This window comes from Pseudorasbora parva, chromosome 2 (assembly GCF_024679245.1).
Source record: "Pseudorasbora parva isolate DD20220531a chromosome 2, ASM2467924v1, whole genome shotgun sequence".
Classification (NCBI taxonomy): Eukaryota; Metazoa; Chordata; class Actinopteri; order Cypriniformes; family Gobionidae; genus Pseudorasbora; species Pseudorasbora parva.
Window position 1 is genome coordinate 12,431,406 of NC_090173.1, and position 21,994 is coordinate 12,453,399.

At 41.0% G+C, this 21,994-nt stretch overlaps 1 protein-coding gene across 1 annotated transcript in view; it reads right to left on the minus strand.

Moving 5' to 3' along the window:
- Positions 1 to 7,417: 7,417 nt before the first annotated feature.
- The window catches only part of elac2 (elaC ribonuclease Z 2), a 30,087-nt gene continuing 15,510 nt past the window's right edge, over positions 7,418 to 21,994 (minus strand). Inside the window, exons 21-24 of the mRNA XM_067456330.1 lie at positions 20,507 to 20,627; positions 13,703 to 13,781; positions 10,371 to 10,515; positions 7,418 to 8,621 (exon numbers count right to left, since the gene is read on the minus strand). Of these exons, the coding sequence (XP_067312431.1) occupies positions 8,406 to 8,621; positions 10,371 to 10,515; positions 13,703 to 13,781; positions 20,507 to 20,627 (561 nt within the window). The 3' untranslated portion in view covers positions 7,418 to 8,405. The remainder of the gene's footprint in view (positions 8,622 to 10,370; positions 10,516 to 13,702; positions 13,782 to 20,506; positions 20,628 to 21,994) is intronic.

Here is a 21,994-nt window from a genome sequence, read left to right on the forward strand (position 1 = left end):
AGCGATATGGATGGATGGATGGATGGATGGATGGATGGATGGATGGATGGATGGATGGATGGATGGATGGAACGAATTAACAGAAGAATGACAGATAGAACAACTGATAGACAGAGCTACAGATAGAGAGAACAATAGATACAGACAGACAGACAGACAGACAGACAGACAGACAGACAGATAGATAGATAGATAGATAGATAGATAGATAGATAGATGCAGGGGTGGAAAAATATACAGAACAACTGAATAGAGGAATGATAGGGTGAGAACATTAGACAGAATGACAGCTAGAAAGAACGGACGGACAGACTCTCATACTGATAATATCATGATACGGTAATTCTGTGATAATCAACATATAGATAGACAATTCTATAATGATACATTAGATATATGTCTAACTATTATCTACTGTCATGAACTCGCTGTCATGATCAGAGTACGGTAGTATCAGTGTCCTTTGCATACATTTCATTTGAAGAAGACGTGTTAAAATGTGTGTGCATACATGCTGCTAGTTCATGTTTAGAGCACTAGAGTAGGCTATATGAAATATGTCCATAAAAAACTTAAACGCTCTGAATTTGATCTATATGATCCATGTGGTGAGCGTTGTTAATCTCACCGCGGCTCTCCGCTAGGAAACCGCTCTAATGCGCGTGCTGCGTGAAGTTTGAATTCTCTGCTGTAATCAAGGGCTAAATCCGAAATCGCCCCCTATAATCATTATCTGAGGGGACAGCCATTTGTAGTGGTGTGCTGTAGTGGACGTTATTGTGGACTCATTCAATCTCACATTGCACCGCAATAACAAGTGTACAGAGCCGATGTACACACAACGGCTGTCCAACTTTACGCACTCGTTTTCATTCACTCCTTCAAGTGAACTATATTAGTGGATAACGGTGGGCGATTTCGGATTCAGCCTTGCAATCTCAGGTGTGCTCTCACAACAGTGTAACAGTGAAACGTGACCCCATCTATAAACAGTGTCACGCTTGGCTGCATCCCGAATGTTGTTTAGGCGACTTTTACCGGTATTGCGGTATCATCAAAATTCATATCATAACAAAAATAAATACCGGTATGAACCAGTATACTGCCCAGCACTACACACTGCTGTCTACTATTCCTCTTTTTCTTGTTAACTACGTTCACATTTCCCTCATTCATGTGTTGACCACCTCAAGGAGCAATGAAGTAGTGACGCTGGGAGCAAGGAAATCTACTTGGAGCTCTTTTTTTATTATTTAAAATTTCGATATTTGGCACCAACATATCGATTCTTGTATCACACAGAGAAGAACAATTATGTATTGCCCTTTCGATATTTTGTCCCACCCCTAATACCATTAGCATCAAACGTTGTTTCTTGAGGATTTCATGGGCAAACATCATAATGCCAAAGCCGCAATATATTTGAAGGCAACAATTCATTTGGGAAAAGAAAAAGAGGCATTGTATTAAAGGAAGACAAATGAAACTCTCTGTAACTTCTCGACTGTTGCTTTTAGACAAAAATGAGAATAGAGAAAATGAAGATAGAGGACAGTGGTCAAAAGGGATATAAACAGTGAATTTTGAAGTGATACATTCTTGAAAACTCAGAGAAGTGGATTCAGACAGCAATTAAATCCCCACACGACCTTGGTGTTTGTCAAAAGCTGTAAGTAATTAGGCCGGGAATTTTTTTTTCGTGGGTGGGGGAGACGGACAGCAATAAAGTCACTGACTAGCCCCTGTAAATGATGACAATACCTTCCAACCCCACGAGAAACAATTACTGTCCGAAAAGGGCTTCAGCCAACTCCTTCACCACTAACGGAGCGAGCTGGAAAATCAAACTTTTCCTGAACCCTGTTGGGGAGGAGCGCCACAACATCATGGCCACCAACAAATCTCAGCAAAGTTTGTTCTTGCTCTGGCTTTAACTTCTGAAATATTCGGCAGCGGTGCCACAACGGAATAAATGGTTTTGTTTGAATCTTTCTCCGCCGCGAATACTGAACTACAACTAAAACCAGGCTAGCTTCTCAGGTGTTTCTCCTAAAGAAAATTCCTCATTAATCTCATGCTTTTCCTCTAGAAAATGTAATTGTCCCAAACTGTGCTGAGATTTGCAATAACAAAATAAAGACAATTTGCAATTAAAAAGCTTAAGATCAAAATATGAACTCAATATTTCTCAGATTATTCCAATACTAAATGAGCCTTGTACTACCAGACTCTCATACATTTAATTTGCACAGAGAGTCTGGCCACTTTCCATTGACAAGCGTTTATTTCCTTGTTAACTATTGGATCTGCCATAACCAATCGCTAACGTTTGGTCGTGACGTATGTCATCTCAAACTAGCGCACAACATCAACGTCATCGTTCTCAGCCACTTCCTCGGTTCGCTGATTGGACCCGTTAAAATTAGACCAGAGAAAACCATAAAATAAAAAACGCAATCTCAGACAGAAGTTGAGCGGAAGTACGTAGCAGGGCAAAGCCAGGCTAATACTAAATGATCTGAGCTACAAAATTTGGTCACACTTTATGTTACGGTCCAGGTCTCACTATTAACACTTTTACCATAGTAAACTCTTAATTACTGCTCATTACTAGTGAGGTGGAATAGTTTTAAGGATAAATATCTGAAGTTCATCCTTATAGGTAAAGTTTATATTGAGAACACCAGATAGTATTTTGTAACAGGGATGGAAATAAGCACCCTCCACCAGCCAAATGGGGGTGATTTTGAGTTGTGGTGGGTGAACTCGCTTCACCTTACCGGCCACCGTGGCGGGTAAATAAAAATAGCATACTGTTTCACCTCTTTGTAAACTTTGTTCAATGCATGCGAATGCTGCTGTATTTTCGAATATGACCAGTCATTTTCACCATCATTATCCGGATGTAGAGCCAGAAGACGCAAATGAGAACTTGCGCACGCTGTGAGATCTGTTTCTGTCATCTGGAAGCGCGCAGACGTCTCACAGTGCGCAGATATTGAGTTATCTTTCAAGTTTTGTGCTTAAACGGACAAACTCACACAAGAAGTATGTCAACATGTCTATCTTGTTGAGTATCCAAGCAGACATAGTCTGAATATGGCTTAAGTGAACTTTATACAGTTACCACATATCCCTGTATTAGGTCTTAAAGGGGCAGTAACCTTTACTGTTCTGTTTAATGTCAAACAAAAGGACATCACTCACTGCTCTTGATTGAATAGCTTTCGTAAGTTTAATAAGGATTAATCTTTCATTTAAACAGTTAAATATGCAGTTATTTTACATTTGATTACTTTATTCTTCTGCAGGCCATTAGGCCTGTACAATAGCTATTATTAAATGTACACGAGTGAGGTCAAGTTAAACATTTTAGTTTGAATTTTATTTTATACTGTGCATTGTTGCTATGTGCTGAATAAATATTTGCATAATTTGTAATTGATTTATTATTCAAAACTTTAATATTAATTTATGCAATTTATGCAAGTCATAGCATTAGCCATAAACGCAATGGTACTAATAATTAGCATAATTTTTTAAGTGCTTCGGTTTTCGGCCTTGGTTTTCTCTTTTTCAGTTTCGGCCAAGAATATTTATTTTGGTGCATCCCTACTGACAATGTTCTGCTCGGTATGTCATCAACACGCTTCAGAAGATGCAAAAACGAATAGTTTAAAACTGGAAGCCATAAAAGTTCACGAATCACCCAAATGCCACATCCAGGTAAAAAATAAGAGTGCACAGAGCCCTACTCATTTAATGAAATGTATATCAGTTCATGGTTTGTGTGTGTATAAGAGAGATAGAGAAAATGTTAGTATTTCATTGAGATTTGAGATTAAATAAACTGCTTAAGTATTGTAGAGCTTGTAGTATTAATTTTCACATGCAGTTACAAATTGTCAGTTAAAAACAAGAAAGTTGCTGATAAAAACATTTAGTGGCTGGTAGATTTTGAAATCCACCAGCCACAGTGGCCGGTGGACACAAAAGTTTCCATCCCTGTTTTGTAATATAACAATTTTCTATCTGTACCAAGGGGGCATACTTTAAATGTATTGAAATTAATAAGGCATCTTTGAATACACCGAAGTATCTAATTGCTGGGTTGAGTGTCCTGGTTTTCGGAAATCAAAATATGTTCACCCTAATAAGAAATCATGAATGAAATCTGAATTCTTTCTACTACACAAATATGAGATTAAATGGAGTGCAAATGGAAATGCTCAAGTCTCCCCTGTAGATATTTCTCCTGCTAAAAAAGCTCTCGTATGGGTCTTCTCTAGTGTTTTAGAAGAGGTCTCACTAATTTATCGAACTGTGCTCAGATTTGCAAAGACACCAAAGTCTGAAATCAAAAGTAAGAAATCTCAATATGAATGAGAAACTCAAGATCTCTCAAGATCAGACAATTTGAGCTAATATCTACATTTACTCCTAAAACAGATTTACGAGGTACATCTGAGTTGATACTGAGACACCATAACCGAGAACTTCATTAAGTCTCCTGAGCAATAAAACCTTCATCCGGTTGCCGATTTGTCAGTATAAGATCAAGAAAAGATTTCCTTTATTGGAAATAAAGATCTCTTCAATGTTTTAGTTGTTTCTCCAAGATTTTAATGGGGCTACTTTATCCTGAAACAAAAAGACCCTAGTAATCTTGTCTCTCCTCTCTAGTTTAGTCTCTCTAGTTGTCAAAATACAAAAGTGTAATATAAAAATGCAAGATCTCAATACATGAACTCAAACACTTATCAGCTTTCTCCAGATCAAGAAATCTGAGCTGCTTCACATCAAAGTTATTTCTCTATGCTTTTACAAGATGACAGATAGGGAGTCATTTGTTTCTCTTTTGATTTTTTTGTCTTTATGAAGTCTAAAAGAAATAGCGGAGACAAAGTTGATACTTGATACAAAGTTGAAACAAAACCTAACTAAGTATGGAGATCGATGATAGAGCAACATCTGAGCAGAGAAGAGTAGAGCTGAGCTTCATGAAACTGAATTTAAAAAAGGATCCCTTCAGGGGCCAAACCCACATCCACAAATATCTACTGTAAAGAGAGATGCTGAGAAAACACACCTGCTTAAGAGAAGAGCGGGATCACAGCGGGAGATACACGCATATGCTTTTATATGAACAACACATAGATCACTCGAGAGACTAAGATGATGGGGTTGTGTCATGTAAAAAAAAATCAAAGCACATCACAACACATCCTGAATGAAGAAAGAAAGATCTGGAGGAACAGACAAACTGAGCCTGCATGTCTGTCACTGGATCAGCAGGTGCAAATACATTTATATTTAAACTAGATGCTTCACGGTTATGCTGAAACTGGACACTGATATCTCTTATGATATATCAGTAGGTTTTTCTGGCCCAGAACCGGCTTTTCTTCAATTGAAACCCGAGGTTTGTCCATTGGGATTGTCACTGTAAATAAAACATCTGTTACACTTACTTACCAGGAGCAATGAATCCTCTGTTGGACAACAGGGACATCTGTCCTGTTAATGAGAGATGGTAGAGATTGTTCTGGTCTCAAACACATCACAAACAATTAAAAACTTCTCAGGTCTTACTATCAGTCCAGTGGGGTTTTGAGAAGTGACTGAACTAATTAATAGATGGCCAACTGCCTTACTTTTATCTTTAAGTGGACATCAATAATTGTTTCTTCATTCAGAGCGAGGTAAGCTAAGAGTTGGAAACATTCGTTAATTTTTGAGTAAATTGCGGCCTCCGGTGGTGGATGAGGGAAATGCGCCCAGACAACTGCAGGAATGTTACAAACAATTAGCTAAATACAACATTTTGCAAGTATGTGAGAATTAAATAAGTGGTAAACGTTTTTTGAATGAGAAAAATCACTACAAACCTGCAAGGTGATGGAGAGGACAATGGCCTGTTCACACCAAGAACGAAAATATTGCCTATAGGCCTTTGACTCAAACTATAAAGGAATATCAAGAGTCTACAGACACCACAACGACGACAGAAGAAAGATGAGGTATCACCTTCATATGGATTTTTTTTAGCTTGAAAGACTTTGACCGCGAAATGCGCTAATCAAATTTCTATTTTAAAAGCGCAGGTCGCGATTGCTCTGACTGAAGTTTGTGTATATGCGCAAGGATACCAGAAAGAGACGTCACGCTACGTCAGTAAGTTCGTCCGCCTAGAAAAGTAGACCCACTTTTAAAATAATTTTTACAATTAATGTATTTTCTGTACAAAAAAAGTGCTTTAACAAAAAAGAGCAGTGTTTCTGCTTTTTCTTTACCATTGTGTAATAGATTAAATACACACATTACTGTAGACATCAATTATATTCTGTGGTAATCAATGATAGTTTATGGCCCATATAGCCTACTCTACTGTAGACATCGGTTTGAATCCAGAACATTTCTTTCAGAATTCACACATATTTTAGAAAACAGAAACAGGTTAACATATTTCATGGATTCTTATGTTTTTCAAAAGTCGACTCCAACATGAAGATGTCCAAAAGACATCTTCGAAATTAATGAAGCCAGAGCCTCTAGTCTCTCATTTATTTTTCATTGAACGAAAGAAAGCCTATGACGAATCTTGTTATATGTAGATAATTCCCACTCTAATAGAATTCATAAACCAAACTTTATTTGAACCTTTATGATGAATATTAGATCAAAACCAGTCTGCTAGTGAACACCGGGGCGCAGCGCCGTCGACAAGATCAGAAACATTCAGGTTTTTGGTGAAATATATTGATACCAGTATCAGACAGATGCAACATACATTGCTTTTTTTCCCCATGTCTTTGAAAAATAAACTGAAGTGCTATAGCTCAGAGGAGAAATTTGATTAGATGTCAAGATAGCGCTCGACATATACATAAATGGCAAAGCAAACATGTTTTCCCTTTGGGGAGCACTTAATGACGGAGTAACCATCAAACCCAGAGACATGACATTAAATCACAAGCTTTGTTAGTTGACTGCACAATCTACTTCAGTGACAACTTCATCAGTTCCCATTGGGGAAAAAATGATGATGCAGGCTTTGTCTTCAGCTACGATTAAACAAGTGCACAGCCCTGCATCTGTCCCAGTGGGGTTTGTTATTCTTTAATGTCAGATTGTGAATGTGAATTATTCAGCAATTAATGCTATTCCGAACTAAATGTAATAACTTGCTCCATCTCTAAAATGACTTTTCAGCTGTCACCAAGCCCTTATTTAAACCTGACACTTTTCATCCTCCAATCCATTCACAATATACACAGATTTTATGGAAGTGCCATTTTTTCCACCAAATATCTTTTTTCACCCTGAAATGTTACATCATTGAAAAAAAGAAGAAGCAGAAACCCTTTCATGTTGATTTTAACACCATGAGTTATGAAAGAGTAGATCTAGACGGATGGTCCTTTCATCCATTTTATATGAACTTTCCACAACTAACAACACATTTTGCCTCATCCTTCCACTCTCAGTTCTATTTTAAACTTAAAACATCACTCGTATCATGTTTAATACACAATTAAAAATCTGTAGCTGGAATATGATTACCAAGTCACATGGATGTGCCATCAGCAGTAACATGACCAGAAAAAAAAAGCAATGAAAGTGGCCTATTCATTCATGCAAAACCAACTATATGCATCACAAAGCTATAATGAAATTACAATTCTATAAATCACCCAAGTCACACAAAATTCAAGTAATAAAACCAAGTTTTTTAAAATAAATTGTTGGTGTTTGCACTAATAAAATAAAGGGGGATGGGATAAATAAATAAAAAAATATATAATAATGACCAATGGTTATCCAGGTTTATATGTTTATTTCCCTAAAATAATTAGAAAAGCCTAAGCTGATCAGCCATTTCATGGACATAAAATAAAATTACATACAGAAAATGTACAAGTGCCTTTTCTCACAACTGCATGCAGTTTACTCGCAAAAAAACCTGCCTGATTTCAAACTGAAGTGAAATTCTCCATAACTCCATCACTATATATAAATCAACAAACGTAATGTCTTTCGCCGGTGCTGAAATGTTTCTGTTTCAGGTTTAAAGAGGTTGGAAGGCATAAATTAAAATGCCAAACATTCAAAAAAATCTGTGGTAGTGTACTTCCCCACCGGCACCCATGGTCAAACCTGAAGCAGAATCAATAGCAGCGGGACAGATTTCAGTTCTGATCCCAGCCAGAAACCAATACACTGCATTTCAGAGTAACTCGGATTAATCTCCAGCTGCTTTAAATCTCGCCCAGTTGGATTTCTACCCAACATGGGTTTTATGATATATATTTTTAAGTTCATAGCCCACTGGTTTAGTTTTCCCCCAGCCTTCCTTCTGATAGGTTGGGCTGATCCCCTATCCTCCTCCTTAATTTGGCTGCCCATCAGTTTGCCTTAAGTCGTTTGACGGCTGCTTCTTGGTTGAGGTCATCTTGCTCTCTCTTGGCACCTCTGCTCGTCTCTTCGTTAGATGGAGGCTCGATGCTCTTCTTCATCTCTCTCCTTTCTCTCCTCTCCTCCATCTCTTCAATCACCTCCGCAAACAACGCCTTCAGAGGCCGAATGAGCCGCGGAAGCATCGGGAAATCTCCAAATCGAATCTGAGAGTACAAGGAAACAAAACACATAAAACCTACCACTTGATTGCAAAGTGGAATATAAATTTTATTTAGTTTGTGAAGCATTTCTAAACTATAGATATAAATGCTTCACAACATTGAACTAAAGAATAAACAACTAAAGAATAAAGATGATAGGAAATCAAACTAAGGAAGGTATGATTGTAAAGATTGTAAAGTAAATAAGAAATTAAACAACTATGGAAATAAAAAAGAAAGACTAAGCAAGGATATATGTAATGTAAGGGAGTTACTGAGAAACGAAGGATGGAAATAAAGGAAGAAAATAAAGCAAATAAGAAAGGGATGATTATGCAAGTAATGTAGGAAGAAACTAAGAAAAGAAGTAAGGAGGAAAATAACTTAGGAAGCAATGATGATATAAGAAATGCAGGAAGTAAGGATAAAATGAAATATTTAAGGAAGTAATGCAGAAAGTAACTAAGAAAAGAAGGAGGAAAATAACAGAAATAAAATATTATGCAAGTAATGTAGGAAGTAACTAAGAAAGGAAGTAAGGAGGAAAATAACTTAGGAAGCAATGATGGTGTAAGTAATGCAGGAAGTGAGGATAAAATGAAATATTTAAGGAAGTAATGCAGGAAGTAACTAAGAAAGGAAGTAAGGAGAGAGATAACTAGAATAAATAATGATGTAAGTAATGCAGGAAGTAACTAAGAAAGAAGGAAAATAAATAAAATAATGAATGAATGATTATGCAAGTAATATAGGAAGTAAGAAAGAAAGGAAGTAATGAGGAAAATAAGGAAGTAAGGAAAGAATGATGCTGTAAGTAACGCAGGAAGTAACAGAAAGGAAGTAAGGAGGTAAAGAAATAAGAAAAGGAATGATTATGCAAGCAACGTAGGAAGTAACTAAGAAAGGAATAAAGGAGGAAGTAACTAAGAAAGGAATAAAGGAGGAAGTAACTAAGAAAGGAATTAAGGAGGAAGTAACTAAGAAAGGAATTAAGGAGGAAGTAACTAAGAAAGGAATTAAGGAGGAAGTAACTAAGAACGGAATAAAGGAGGAAGTAACTAAGAAAAGAATTAAGGAGGAAGTAACTAAGAAAGGAATTAAGGAGAATATAACTAAGGAAGGAATGATGATGTAAGTAATGCAGGGAGTAACTAAAAAAGGAGGGAATAACTAAAGAAATAAGACAAGAATGATGGTGTAAGTAATGCAGGAAGTAACTAAAAAATGAAGTAAGGAGGAAATAACAAAGAACAGATGGATATAAGAAAGTATGGAAGAATGCAAGAAATTAAAGGGAAAAGCTTTAGATTCATCTTCAGCGCTGGAAAGATGAATATGTATTTACATTACATTTAACGTCATAAATGAGCTGATGAGCTCTCGTGATGAGAGCTGAGGTAATCACGACTACACTCGCGACAGTCATTCACAGCGCGTGTTCAGTCTGGCACGTTTTCAGTTCATGCCTTCGGAAGCTTCACTTTTATATAAATTAATTTGAAAAGTTAAAACACATTGCTCAGCTTAGGTCCGTTTATATTAATGCTGTTTATATTAATGTAGTCTTTAGCCTCTGGCTAGGGGGGGACAATCATTTGAATATACTCCAGGGTTTCTACTGATACAAAGCCATATGCTAATTGTTGAAGTAACCCTTTAAGTAACTAAGGAAGTAAGAACAAAATGAAGGAAGGATGGATTTTAGTTAAGAAGAATTAGCTGTTAGTTATTTGACAGTATGTGTATCCTCACCCTCATGTGGTCAAACGAGATGCCCACTTTGCTGTTGAAGTCGTCGTTGAAGAGAGGGATCTTAGCGTACCGCTGACTGAAGTGATTTAACACGATGAATTCGGCGTTCATCTTCACCCCGATGCCAATAGCCTGAGACGTGGTGCTGGAAAAGAGAGTCAGATTCAAACAACGATCGCGGACACAATCATGCAACCTCTTCACAAACTTCAATTTACACAATAAATGACATAAGAAAGTCTACATGGACCCTATTAGAGTTCTGTACTACTCTGTTTTCCTCAACCAGTTCTCGTGTCTGTTTTCTACAAAGCTTGAAACTCAAATCTGTAAATTTGTGCATTTCAGCGGATAAACCTAAACCGAAGCTTCACTGACTTGGACGACGCTCTCAGCCCTCTCAGGCAATCAATTCCTCACTGAAACCCAAATGAATCCCCCACAAAAATCTCCAATCAATTCCACTCAGAAGTTCTCCGAGTTATTCAGCTCTTCAATTGGAAAAGGCCCCAGGCGTGACACACGGAGCAGTTCATCCAGAGACCCGGCGCTCCAGAAATCCAGCAGCCCACAAGGAACCCAATCAATGCTCATCTAAAGGGAGAATCCCAGAACTTTAAGAGAGACCCGCTTTAAAATGAGTCCTCCATCAGGAAGCGCATTATCCTCTGGGAAAGCTGACCACTTTCATTTCAGAAGAGTTTCTCTTTCCGCCTGCGACAGTGTTTTTTAGCTCTCAAATCAAATGAGGGTTTATCTTCTTGCCTGTTTTGTTAGTTTGCACATGCCCAATATAACCGCTTCACTTAAGGCAAAAAATTAACTTTTGATATGAGCTGCTGATTAACTCTTGCAGTATTTATGTAAAATAATTTGTGACAAGTTAAAATACATTCATTACATTGAAACAATATACCGTATTTCCTCAAATAAAAGCCTGTAGTCAAATAAACGCCGGGACTCTGATAGTGGCCGGGGGCGTGGTCAGCACGAACAAATAAAGGCCGGTCTCAAATAAAGGCCGGGGGAAAATGAGTGGATAATCCCCTAAATGCCGTTAATTTAATGCGAAACCATCCTGATGCCACACGCCCCGATGAGAGTCATGCCAGTGCTACACACACTAATCCTGGTCTCGTCGATAGTTAACCTTAAACACTTTACAGGGATTAATTTGTAAATGAAATTGAGAATATAACGGATGCATGTGCCATTTTAAATAGGCTACTGTAGACTATGAGAGATGCGGCGTCTGTGAAAATGCCGTGTCAGGCAGGCTACAGATATCGATCTTCACAATGCGTGCGCCTCAATCTGTTCCGTCAGTAGTCAGGGCACTGATCAGGGAGTCAGCCCATTGACTTACCGGTATGTCCTGATCAGTGCCCGACTACTGAACTAGGGAGCTGATTAAGACACACCTAACATTAGCCTCTCTACTCTTATGTCGTAAGGGGGTCGCACCCAAGCCTCGAAGCTCAGCTCCACGCAGCCCTGTCTTAAGCCTTATTTATACTTTCGCCTGTCTCCGCTGCGCAAGCCTCCGCTGACTGCGCGCCGTGTGCTCCTCCCCAAACGGACGAGGCGTTTATAGCCTACTTGATGCGCTCGCCGTTGTGCTATTCTTTGAAACGGCGATTCGGAGTAATTGTTCTATAAACCAACGCGTCGAGAAGAAGTGGGCTAACTTGCACAGGTGATGATATTTATTTTAGTACATTTCACCACAAACCACACCACAAAAGAATCGTGTAAAACTCAGTAAACCTTGGCTTGATATTATTACTTGTGACATGAGAACAAAATATGCACCAAATTAACGATCTCTTAAATATTTCCCAATTTCACAAAACTTTAATGTCGTGATGTATTTATTTATTTATTTGCTTAAACCTGGCTCTTTATTTAAAATGTCTTATTTCTGCTTTTGTAGGCTCATTCAGTAAATATAAGCACCTCATTTGTGTGTGTAAACTGGGGGCCGGTGTGATGAGACGTCATGCTCGGCTAGATTCGCCGAGAGCTCGTTCATCTTCGGATGCGGAGCTGCGCGCGGAATTACAAAAAATGCGTATTTTTTTTGTCTGGTGATATTTTTACAAATGTTGCTTAAAAAAAAAATCAATGCTATTTGTCCACTGGAACGATCACTTTAAATGGAAAATGGTTTACATAAAGCGATTATATTTCAAACAGATGGAATTAGAAATACAGGCCTGCCCCTAATAAAAGCCTGCTTCAAATAAAAGCCGGTTCCCATCGGCAGTTCAGGTAAAAAAAGGCCCCGGTCTTTATTTGAGGAATTACGGTATGTCAAAATGTACTTAGGGATTTAAGCATGTAGCACTATTATTTTAGTTAAAATGTCCAAGCATCAGCATTCTCCCCATTAAAACTGATTGGGCAGACCAAACTGCAAGTTGTAGAAACTTTGAGGGATGGTAGTTTTTACACCTTCTGCAACATCACCAAGGGGACGCTACAGCAGTGAAAAGTATAAAAACACTTATAGCTCCTAAAGCGTTAAGCGTAGGTTTATGTGTCTTGAAATGTTTTTGGATTTTTTTGAAAAACTTACTTTTGCGAACTAGTCCTAGGTTTTTGGCCTGATCGGAACCAAAAAGGTGCAGAAAGATTCTCTGCAGTCGGGTTGTCAATAATTATCAAAAAAAGTTAACATTTTTTTTTCACGGTCCCTAAGGGCCACCAAAACGTTTGAAGAGGGAGAAGCCACTTTTACTAAAATATGAGATATTGTCACCAAACTCAGCACACCTATGTAAGAGCTCAATCTGTGGTCGTGTAAAAAAAAAGCATGTGACGACTGGTCATTTGGTGGGGCTATAAATCAAAATACAAATGGCAAAAATACAAATGGCTATAACTACACAACCATAAGTCTGATTGACTTGAATGCAGCTATCAGACAACTTTAACGGAGGCCGAGCGGAACCTTTCAATATACGGAGTTAAAACTCAAGAAACATCTCTGATTATTATCAATGTTGAAAACAGTTGTGCTGCTTCATATTTCTGTGTAAACCACAATAACAATGTTAGAAACAAGCTCGATTTTAAACAAGATCCCTGATGATTTCGGTCAGATCTGAACCAATCTAGCAGTTCATTTCAGCACCGACTGCTTTATGAATCTGCCAAAATGTGGTGCAACTGTAAAAAGAGGCTGTTATTAAACGATAAGTAGTTAAAAACTATTAACATGAAGAGGCGTTTGTGGAACTGAAGAGGCTGTTTTTTGCTGCTGTACCTGTAAAACCAGTGTCAGAATTGGTTGTGAAAAACTCATTTGCTAAAGACTTGTGTTCATGTACCTGTGTCTCTTCTCTAACGCCTCTTCTTCCATCCCATCCTCCAGCGTGGCTTCATGAATCAAAAGTGTTGCATTCTTGCCTGAGAACAAACCGAGAGATGTATCAAACTCTCTCCACCACACACACACACACACACACACAGATAAATTACAGCTGACATGCTGTTCCCCCTTTCACACACCAACACATACTCCATTTTTTCCCTTTAGAAATCAATCACAAGAACTCCAGCGGCCAAACAAGCGTCAAGACAACAAAGGCCTTTCCTAATGAGACTAGCGGGCCAAACCATCTCCAGCGCTCAGGAGGGGAAGGCTGAATACCCTCCATCACCGCCGGACTCCCTCTGGAGCCATTAAAGAGGTTTCTGTGACTCGGAGCTCAGCGCTGAAGTGATCGATTACAGAGCTGATAAAGACAGGAAGCTGCATTTAAACGCAGGCATCATTCGTATCGATCCGCGAGTTACTATAGAGATCCAGACGCAATTACAGTCTCTCTACAACTGGACTGATGGGCGTTTAATGACCAGATTCTGAATAATGGAATATTTTGAGGGTTTCTCCAACAGTTCAGACTGAGAACCATAAACGTGTAACTATAAGCCTAATAGCATGCAGTGTAACCTCAAGAAACCATCAAGAACATTTTCCGCCTCACATTTCACCTCAAAATCAATAGAATTAATGACAGTTGTTCTTCCTCAAATTTCTATTAAATTATTAATAATTTAGGCAACATTTTACAATAAAGGTCATTTTATAGTTAACGTACTCGGTTACTTTCGTAACCTCGGTTCCCTGAGAGAGAGGAACGAGTATTACGTATGGGAAAAACTCCTTTTCTCGAGAATGTGAAGCAAAACTTTTAATAAAGGTATCTATGTAAAGCGCAGTGAGCTGCACGGCCATAGCCCAGCGCGAGGAGCGCTCTGATTGGCCGGGCTGCGGCAACTGCATGAAACTATGGTGAGGCGGCTGAGAGGAACGAACCAATGGGGGGCATTCCAGAAGCCCGCCGAAAAAGGTGCTTATATTTGCATACAGGAGGCTATATAAGACCCTAATTCGCCATAGGTGTCAGGTTTTAAGATCGACTGAAGCGATACCTGAGAAGCATAAACACGGCACGGAACGTAATACTCGTTCCTCTCTCTCAGGGAACCGAGGTTACGAAAGTAACCGAGTACGTTCCCTTTCGAGAGAGGTTCCTCGTATTACGTATGGGAACACAATGTAAAGCGCCGTGTGTGCTGACTGACCCAGTATACCCAAAGCACATGTTATAAACCCCCGAGACACCGACAGAGGCGGCTTATAAGGGGAATGAAGAACCGGAAGAGTTGGTTCGTTTGAACAGCTGATCGGACATAGTCGGATCTTATGATGAATGAATAGTGCTTAAGGACTAATGTGTACAGGCCAAAATGTAAGGCAATCTGTTTGCCAGGGTCAAGATAGAGCCTAGATGGAGAGAAGCCCTGCTTGTAGAGCTGGAACCTCCAACTTGTAGAATCTGATAAAAGTGGACGGAGAGGCCCAGCCTGCCGCCGCACAGATATCTTCCAAAGAAATGTCACACGACCAAGCCCAAGATGAGGCCATGCCTCTAGAGGAGTGGGCTTAAATGCCTGTAGGACAGGTTAGGTCCTGGACCTATATGCTAGTGGGACTGCATCCACTATCCAGTGTGAGAGACTGTTTCATGACAGCACAAACTTTAGTGCGGCCACCGAAGCAATGAAGAGCTGATCCGACTGCCTGAAGGGGGCGGAGCGCTCTAGATACAATCTCAATGCTCTGACTGGGCAGAATAGGTTTGCGTCTTATTCTCTCTGAGACGCGGGTTAAGCAGTGCAAAGACCTGCATACTGAAGGGGTTGATAGCACTTTCAGCATAAAACCATGCCTCGGTTTGAGCACAACCTTGAAGTTGCTGGACCCAAACTCAAGACAGGAAGGGCTCACGGAGAGTGCAGGTAAGCCACCCACTCGGTTAACCGAGGCCACAGCCAGCAGAAAAACGGTTTTGAGTGATATGTGCTTCAAGCTCGTGTTCTGAAGTGGTTAGGAGGGGGAACCCTTCACGGCCTCCAAAACCATGGCGAGGTCCCAAATAGGGACCGAGGTAGGGGCAAGGCGGGCTGAATCTCCTGGCCCCTTTAAGAAAACACACAATAAGATCACTTTTCCCTAGTGAATGTGCCGCGATCGGAGCGTGGCTAGCTGCTATGGCGGAGACACACACCCCGAGTATGGAGGGGGGACGACCCGCATCCATTAGCTCTTGGAGAAAGCGAGCGGTTCCGCCAGTTCGCATGAGTGTGCGTCGATGTTTCGCGTAGCACATTGGTTAGAAAACCACTGACCACTTCAAAGCAGAGCTGCCAGATAGCAGGGGGCTCTAGCTTCCGAAATAGTGTTCATAACTTGTCAGAGAGGTTCCCGGATACCGTTGATGGGCCATACGTGGAGGGCCCACAGCTCGGGATTGGGATGCCAGACCTTCCCTTTCATTGGCAGAATAGGCATGGGGCTGTGTCTGACAGCTGAAACAGTATGGAGAACCATGTGCGGTTCTTCCAAAGTGGGGCTATTAAAAAACACAGGCTGCAGCTGGATCGCGATCGGAGGGAACATATAGAGGGAGTCTGGGCCAACATGGGCCAGGGCATCCCTGCGTTTGCAGAAAAAATATTGGGCAGCGTGTGCTGTGCGAGCTGAATTGTTTGCGGGTAAAGGGACCATCCCCCTGGGGACATGGGTCCTCTGGATAACATGTCCAGACCCTGATTCAGAATACCTGGCACGTAAACCGCCCTTAGGGAGCTCAGATTGTGCTCTGCCCATAAAAGGAGATGCTTAGCCATGCACGGTTCTTATGCCGTAAGTCTTGAGTCTATGACAATGACTGTACTGATAAGCCTGCCCCTCGAAGGCGAATCTCAAGAATGGCCTGTAGTGGGGGTGGGGGGGTTATCGTAACGTGAAGTATGCGTTTTTCAGATCTATTGAGAAAACCCAATCCCCGGGGCGAATGTGCGCGAGGATTTGTTTCACCGTCAGCACCTTGAAACGAGCGTGTCATAAGTGCTTTGTTCAGATGCCTGGAAAATGGGCCTGAGACCGCCACCCATTTTCGGCATGAGGAATTAGCGACAGTAAAAACCTGACTCGCTAGCGTCGGGTGTACTGTTTTCGCCGCTCTCTCCTTTAACAGTCTCAATGCCTCAGCGAGAAGCACGTGACTGACACTGCTTCTTACAGAGGGCTCGACCACGGCTTGAATCGCGGGGTCTGCGAGCAAAACTGTAGCGAGAACCTCGTTTTATATGTTCAACACCCAATATTATATACCAGGAATGGCCTGCCAGGCCTGGGCTCGTAAAGCCAGGGGTTGAATTAGATTCGGGGGCTGGCCGCTTAGTAATAGGGGCCTGTTAGCCGGGTTGCTTGTGCTGTAACACTGCTTGTAACACTGTGGGGATAGTGTTAGTTTTGGCGGTGCAGGCTTTGCAGTGGGCGCACGCCTCACATTTATATTGTGTGTGCGAGAGTGAACTTTGTGAAAAGTGCTTGGGTGCAGGAGTGCAGACTGTAAAGTGGGCACATTTCCTACATAGAAAGCTCTTTTGTGTGTAGTGTAAACAATGTGCAGTGGCGCACAACCTACGTAGAATACCCACGGTGCAAACCAGTGAGCAAATCCACAGGGGTAAACGCACACAGCATAGTGTGCAGACGAGCGTGTCTAACACAGGCTAGTTGACTGCAATATTTCATCTCCAGTCACTTAACTTAAGGGAACTGGGAGAATGTAAGGAAGTGCGGGTGGTATGTGAGCCATTCCACAATGCCGTTATGCTCTAGTCTAGACTGAAAGCGCGCATGCAGACAAGCGTGTTTGACCACAGGCTAGTTGACTGCAATAAGGCTAGTTGACTTTATATGGTGTAATCCGGCCGCGGCGGGATTTATTTGTGATTTTGTGAGGCTGAATTAACAGTGCTTATGTAGGGGTGCACACTGTGTAGTGGACACTTTGTCTACAGTGTAAAAACCTTTCCAGCCGCCTGAATAAAGGGGACTGGAAGTGATAGAGTGAAAAAAAAAAAGGGCTTAGCTTGGCAGCCATTTTCCGACGCCCTTATGCTCTGACAGTGAGCGCGTGCTATGACGTAAGCCGCGCTCTAGTCAGCAACGCGCTGTGGAAGGGGCGCGCGCTATCATGACAAGGCAGCCATTACAACTTCCTTGGCAGTAAGCGCGCGCTGCAGCGACATTGTTCTTGACATACCCAACAGCCCGAGCTCGCTCGTCTAACTTACTCTAGTATTCTCTGTCCGCAGCGCTTCAGCACGGCGGCGGTAGAATGAGCACGGCGAGAGCTTCGGCTCGAGTTTGTTTATTCACTCTAGTATTCTCTGTCCGCGGCGATAGAGCGACAGGACGAGAGAATTGGAAGCGTGAGGTAAAACTCTGTCCGCGGCGCTTCTAGCACGGCGAGAGCTTCGGCTCGAGTTTGTTTATTCACTCTAGTATTCTCTGTCCGCGGCGATAGAGCGACAGGACGAGAGAATTGGAAGCGTGAGGTAAAACTCTGTCCGCGGCGCTTCTAGCACGGCGAGAGCTTCGGCTCGAGTTTGTTTATTCACTCTAGTATTCTCTGTCCGCGGCGATAGAGCGACAGGACGAGAGAATTGGAAGCGTGAGGCAAAACTCTGTCCGCGGCGCTTCTAGCACGGCGAGAGCTTCGGCTCGAGTTTGTTTATTCACTCTAGTATTCTCTGTCCGCGGCGATAGAGCGACAGGACGAGAGAATTGGAAGCGTGAGGTAAAACTCTGTCCGCGGCGCTTCTAGCACGGCGAGAGCTTCGGCTCGAGTTTGTTTATTCACTCTAGTATTCTCTGTCCGCGGCGATAGAGCGACAGGACGAGAGAATTGGAAGCGTGAGGTAAAACTCTGTCCGCGGCGCTTCTAGCACGGCGAGAGCTTCGGCTCGAGTTTGTTTATTCACTCTAGTATTCTCTGTCCGCGGCGATAGAGCGACAGGACGAGAGAATTGGAAGCGTGAGGTAAAACTCTGTCCGCGGCGCTTCTAGCACGGCGAGAGCTTCGGCTCGAGTTTGTTTATTCACTCTAGTATTCTCTGTCCGCGGCGATATCGCGACTGAACTAGAGAAGAGGAAGACTGAGGAAAAACTCCGTCTGTCCGCGGCGCCTCCTCAGCGCGACGGTATAGTGACGAGAGCTTCGGCTCGAGTTCGCCTATTCACTCTAGTATTCTCTGTCCGCGGCTGTAGCGCGACGGAATGAGAGAAGAGTGAGGACAACTCTGCGGCAGCGGCGGAAGAAGAGCCGCGGCGGCGGCAGAGTGAAGAGAGCTTCGGCTTGAGTGTGCTCATGTCCTCTAACATTCTCTCTTTCCGCGGCGCTATTCAGCGCGACGGGACGAGAGCAGAGGGAGAGTGAGAAGAGCTCCGTCTTTCCGCGGCGCTTAACGACGCGGCGGAACGAGAGAGTCCTCGAGTAGAACAAGCCTGTAAGCTCTAGAAGTGGCGTTGCAGCGGCAACACACACACAAACACATATAACACTCAACATAGACACAGTTTAAAGGATATATAACGCCGGATGGCGTAGCTGGAACGGCAGAGAAGGCGGAGAGGGAGTCCGTCGTCCTCAGCTGCAGGTTCCGCTGGTGCCTTTTCAACGGCGGTGCTTCTTCCGGAGACCAGCGAAGGTATCGCTGAAGGAGATAAAATCTGACACCTATGGCGAATTAGGGTCTTATATAGCCTCCTGTATGCAAATATAAGCACCTTTTTCGGCGGGCTTCTGGAACGCCCCCCATTGGTTCGTTCCTCTCAGCCGCCTCACCATAGGTTCATGCAGTTGCCGCAGCCCGGCCAATCAGAGCGCTCCTCGCGCTGGGCTATGGCCGTGCAGCTCACTGCGCTTTACATAGATACCTTTATTAAAAGTTTTGCTTCACATTCTCGAGAAAAGGAGTTTTTCCCATACGTAATACGAGGAACCTCTCTCGAAAGGGAACACTGCATTAACTAACATTAACAAATATGAATAAATACTGCAACTAATGTATTGATCGTTGTTAATGTTCATCATAAAAATTCAACTGTTCATTGATTGTACAGCAGATCCAACTTTTGACATGAATGATTAGCAAATATTGGAATTAACATTAATAAATGCTTTTAGAGGTGTTCTCATTGTTAGTTCAGGTTAACTAATGTACTTAGCACTTCTTCACTAAGCTTGAGGAGTTTTTTTTTAGGCTCGTATTTAGTTTTTTTTAATGATGTTAAGAACTATAAAATTTCAGTGTTATTAAACATTTTGATATAAATGCCTTATTTAAAGCAAAAACACCTATAGTGAGATGTAAATTATTAATAGTGAAATCAAATTACTCATATTGTGATGTGCACTGTAAAGAATTAGAAAACAATATCTTGATTTTAACGGTAAAAGACTGTAAAAATGCTATTGTTAAAAATAGTCAACTAACAGAAAGTTTACGTACAATATACGGTGAATAAGTGTAATAGATCTAACCTTCTAACCATTTAATGTGATTTCACAGTAAAATACTGATAAATTTACAGTTTTTCTAAGTAAAAAAAAGGTATTGTGTAATTAAAATTTGAATAAATCTGTAAAACCCAAACCGTTTTTTTTTAAACAGTAAATTTTACAGCTTTTTTTTTTTTTTTTTTTCCATTGTAGGATTTTGATCATATTGCCCACCCCTATATATAATAGTATGCATGTGGTGTTTACCCATATTGGCGACGGCTTCGCAGGGCATGGTGTCTCCAGAGAACACGAGCTGCCAACCAGACTGATGCGTCAAACCGCAGGCAAACGCGTTCTTACAGTGACGAACATAACAGGTCTGAAACTACACGAGAGAGAGAGAGAGAGAGAGAGAGAGAGAGAGAGAGAGAGAGAGAGAGAGAGAGAGAGAGAGAGAGAGAGAGAGAGAGAGAGAGAGAGAGAGAGAGAGAGAGAGAGAGAGAGAGAGAGAGAGAGAGAGAGAGAGAGAGAGGATTAGAGAACATCATGCTCCATAGATCACTTTATTTATATCACAATCTGTTGGTCTGTGTACGGATGGCAGATATTTGAAAGATTTATGAATTACATTTATTGGTGCCATAAAATAAACAAACATCTTAAATATTTTAATGTGCTTTTTATACAGCCATTAAGCATCGTAAAAACCAAAACCATACGCACTTATTGAGTAAGAAAAAAGTGCTAGAAGACAGAAAAAAATATTTAGATAGATTAATTATCACATCAGTGCATAGCAAATAAACAGAATATCATTAGATACTTTATGTTCTTTTTTGCATAAAACTTTTAAAAGATTCTTTGAAACTGCTGTTTGCTTCAAATCATGATCCAAAATATAAAAATAAAAATAAATACAATTTATATATATACTTTTTTTTTTACATGTTGTTATATATTAGAGTAAATGCATAAACATTCAAATATATCTAGTACATATATATTACATAGCCGAAAAGTAAAAAAAAATAGTATTAGTAGAGGTGTAATGATTATATCGTGTCACAATATTGCAATGCAAAAATGCAATATGTATCATGGATAGTGTCAATCTGTATTGTGTATAGTATAGAGAGTGAATAACCAGCACCCTCTTCCACCCTCAATGCCACAACTGAGGTGAGACCCTTGAGCAAGGCCCTAAAAGTCCCCGGGCGACACAGCAATATGGCTATCCACTGCTCTGGGTGTGTGTCCACTACTGTGTGTGTGTAAAATCAGACCGTTCCTTACGGAGCATGCAACACAGCTTCTTATCCAAGCACTGGTCATTTCTAGACTTGACTATTGCAATGCACTTCTGGCTGGACTTCCCTCATGTGCAATCAAACCGCTGGAAATGATCCAGAACGCTGCGGCACGTCTTGTCTTCAATGAGCCCAAAATGGCTCATGTCTCACCTCTTTTAATCTCTCTGCATTGGCTACCACTCGCTGTAAATGTAAATGTGTGCACTTGGATGGGTTAAATGCAGAACACAAATTCCAAGTATGGGTCACTATAATTAGCCACAGGTCACAGTGTATATAATATAATATAATGAATAAAATATATGATAATGCAATGTGGGGATATTTGTGGGTCCTGATAATCCCAAATGTCTTGTGTTACCAGTTTAAAGTGGCCTACATTATTTTAAATATATCTAGTGACAGTGTGCAAGCATATTTGTCTAAAATAATTTTTAAAATC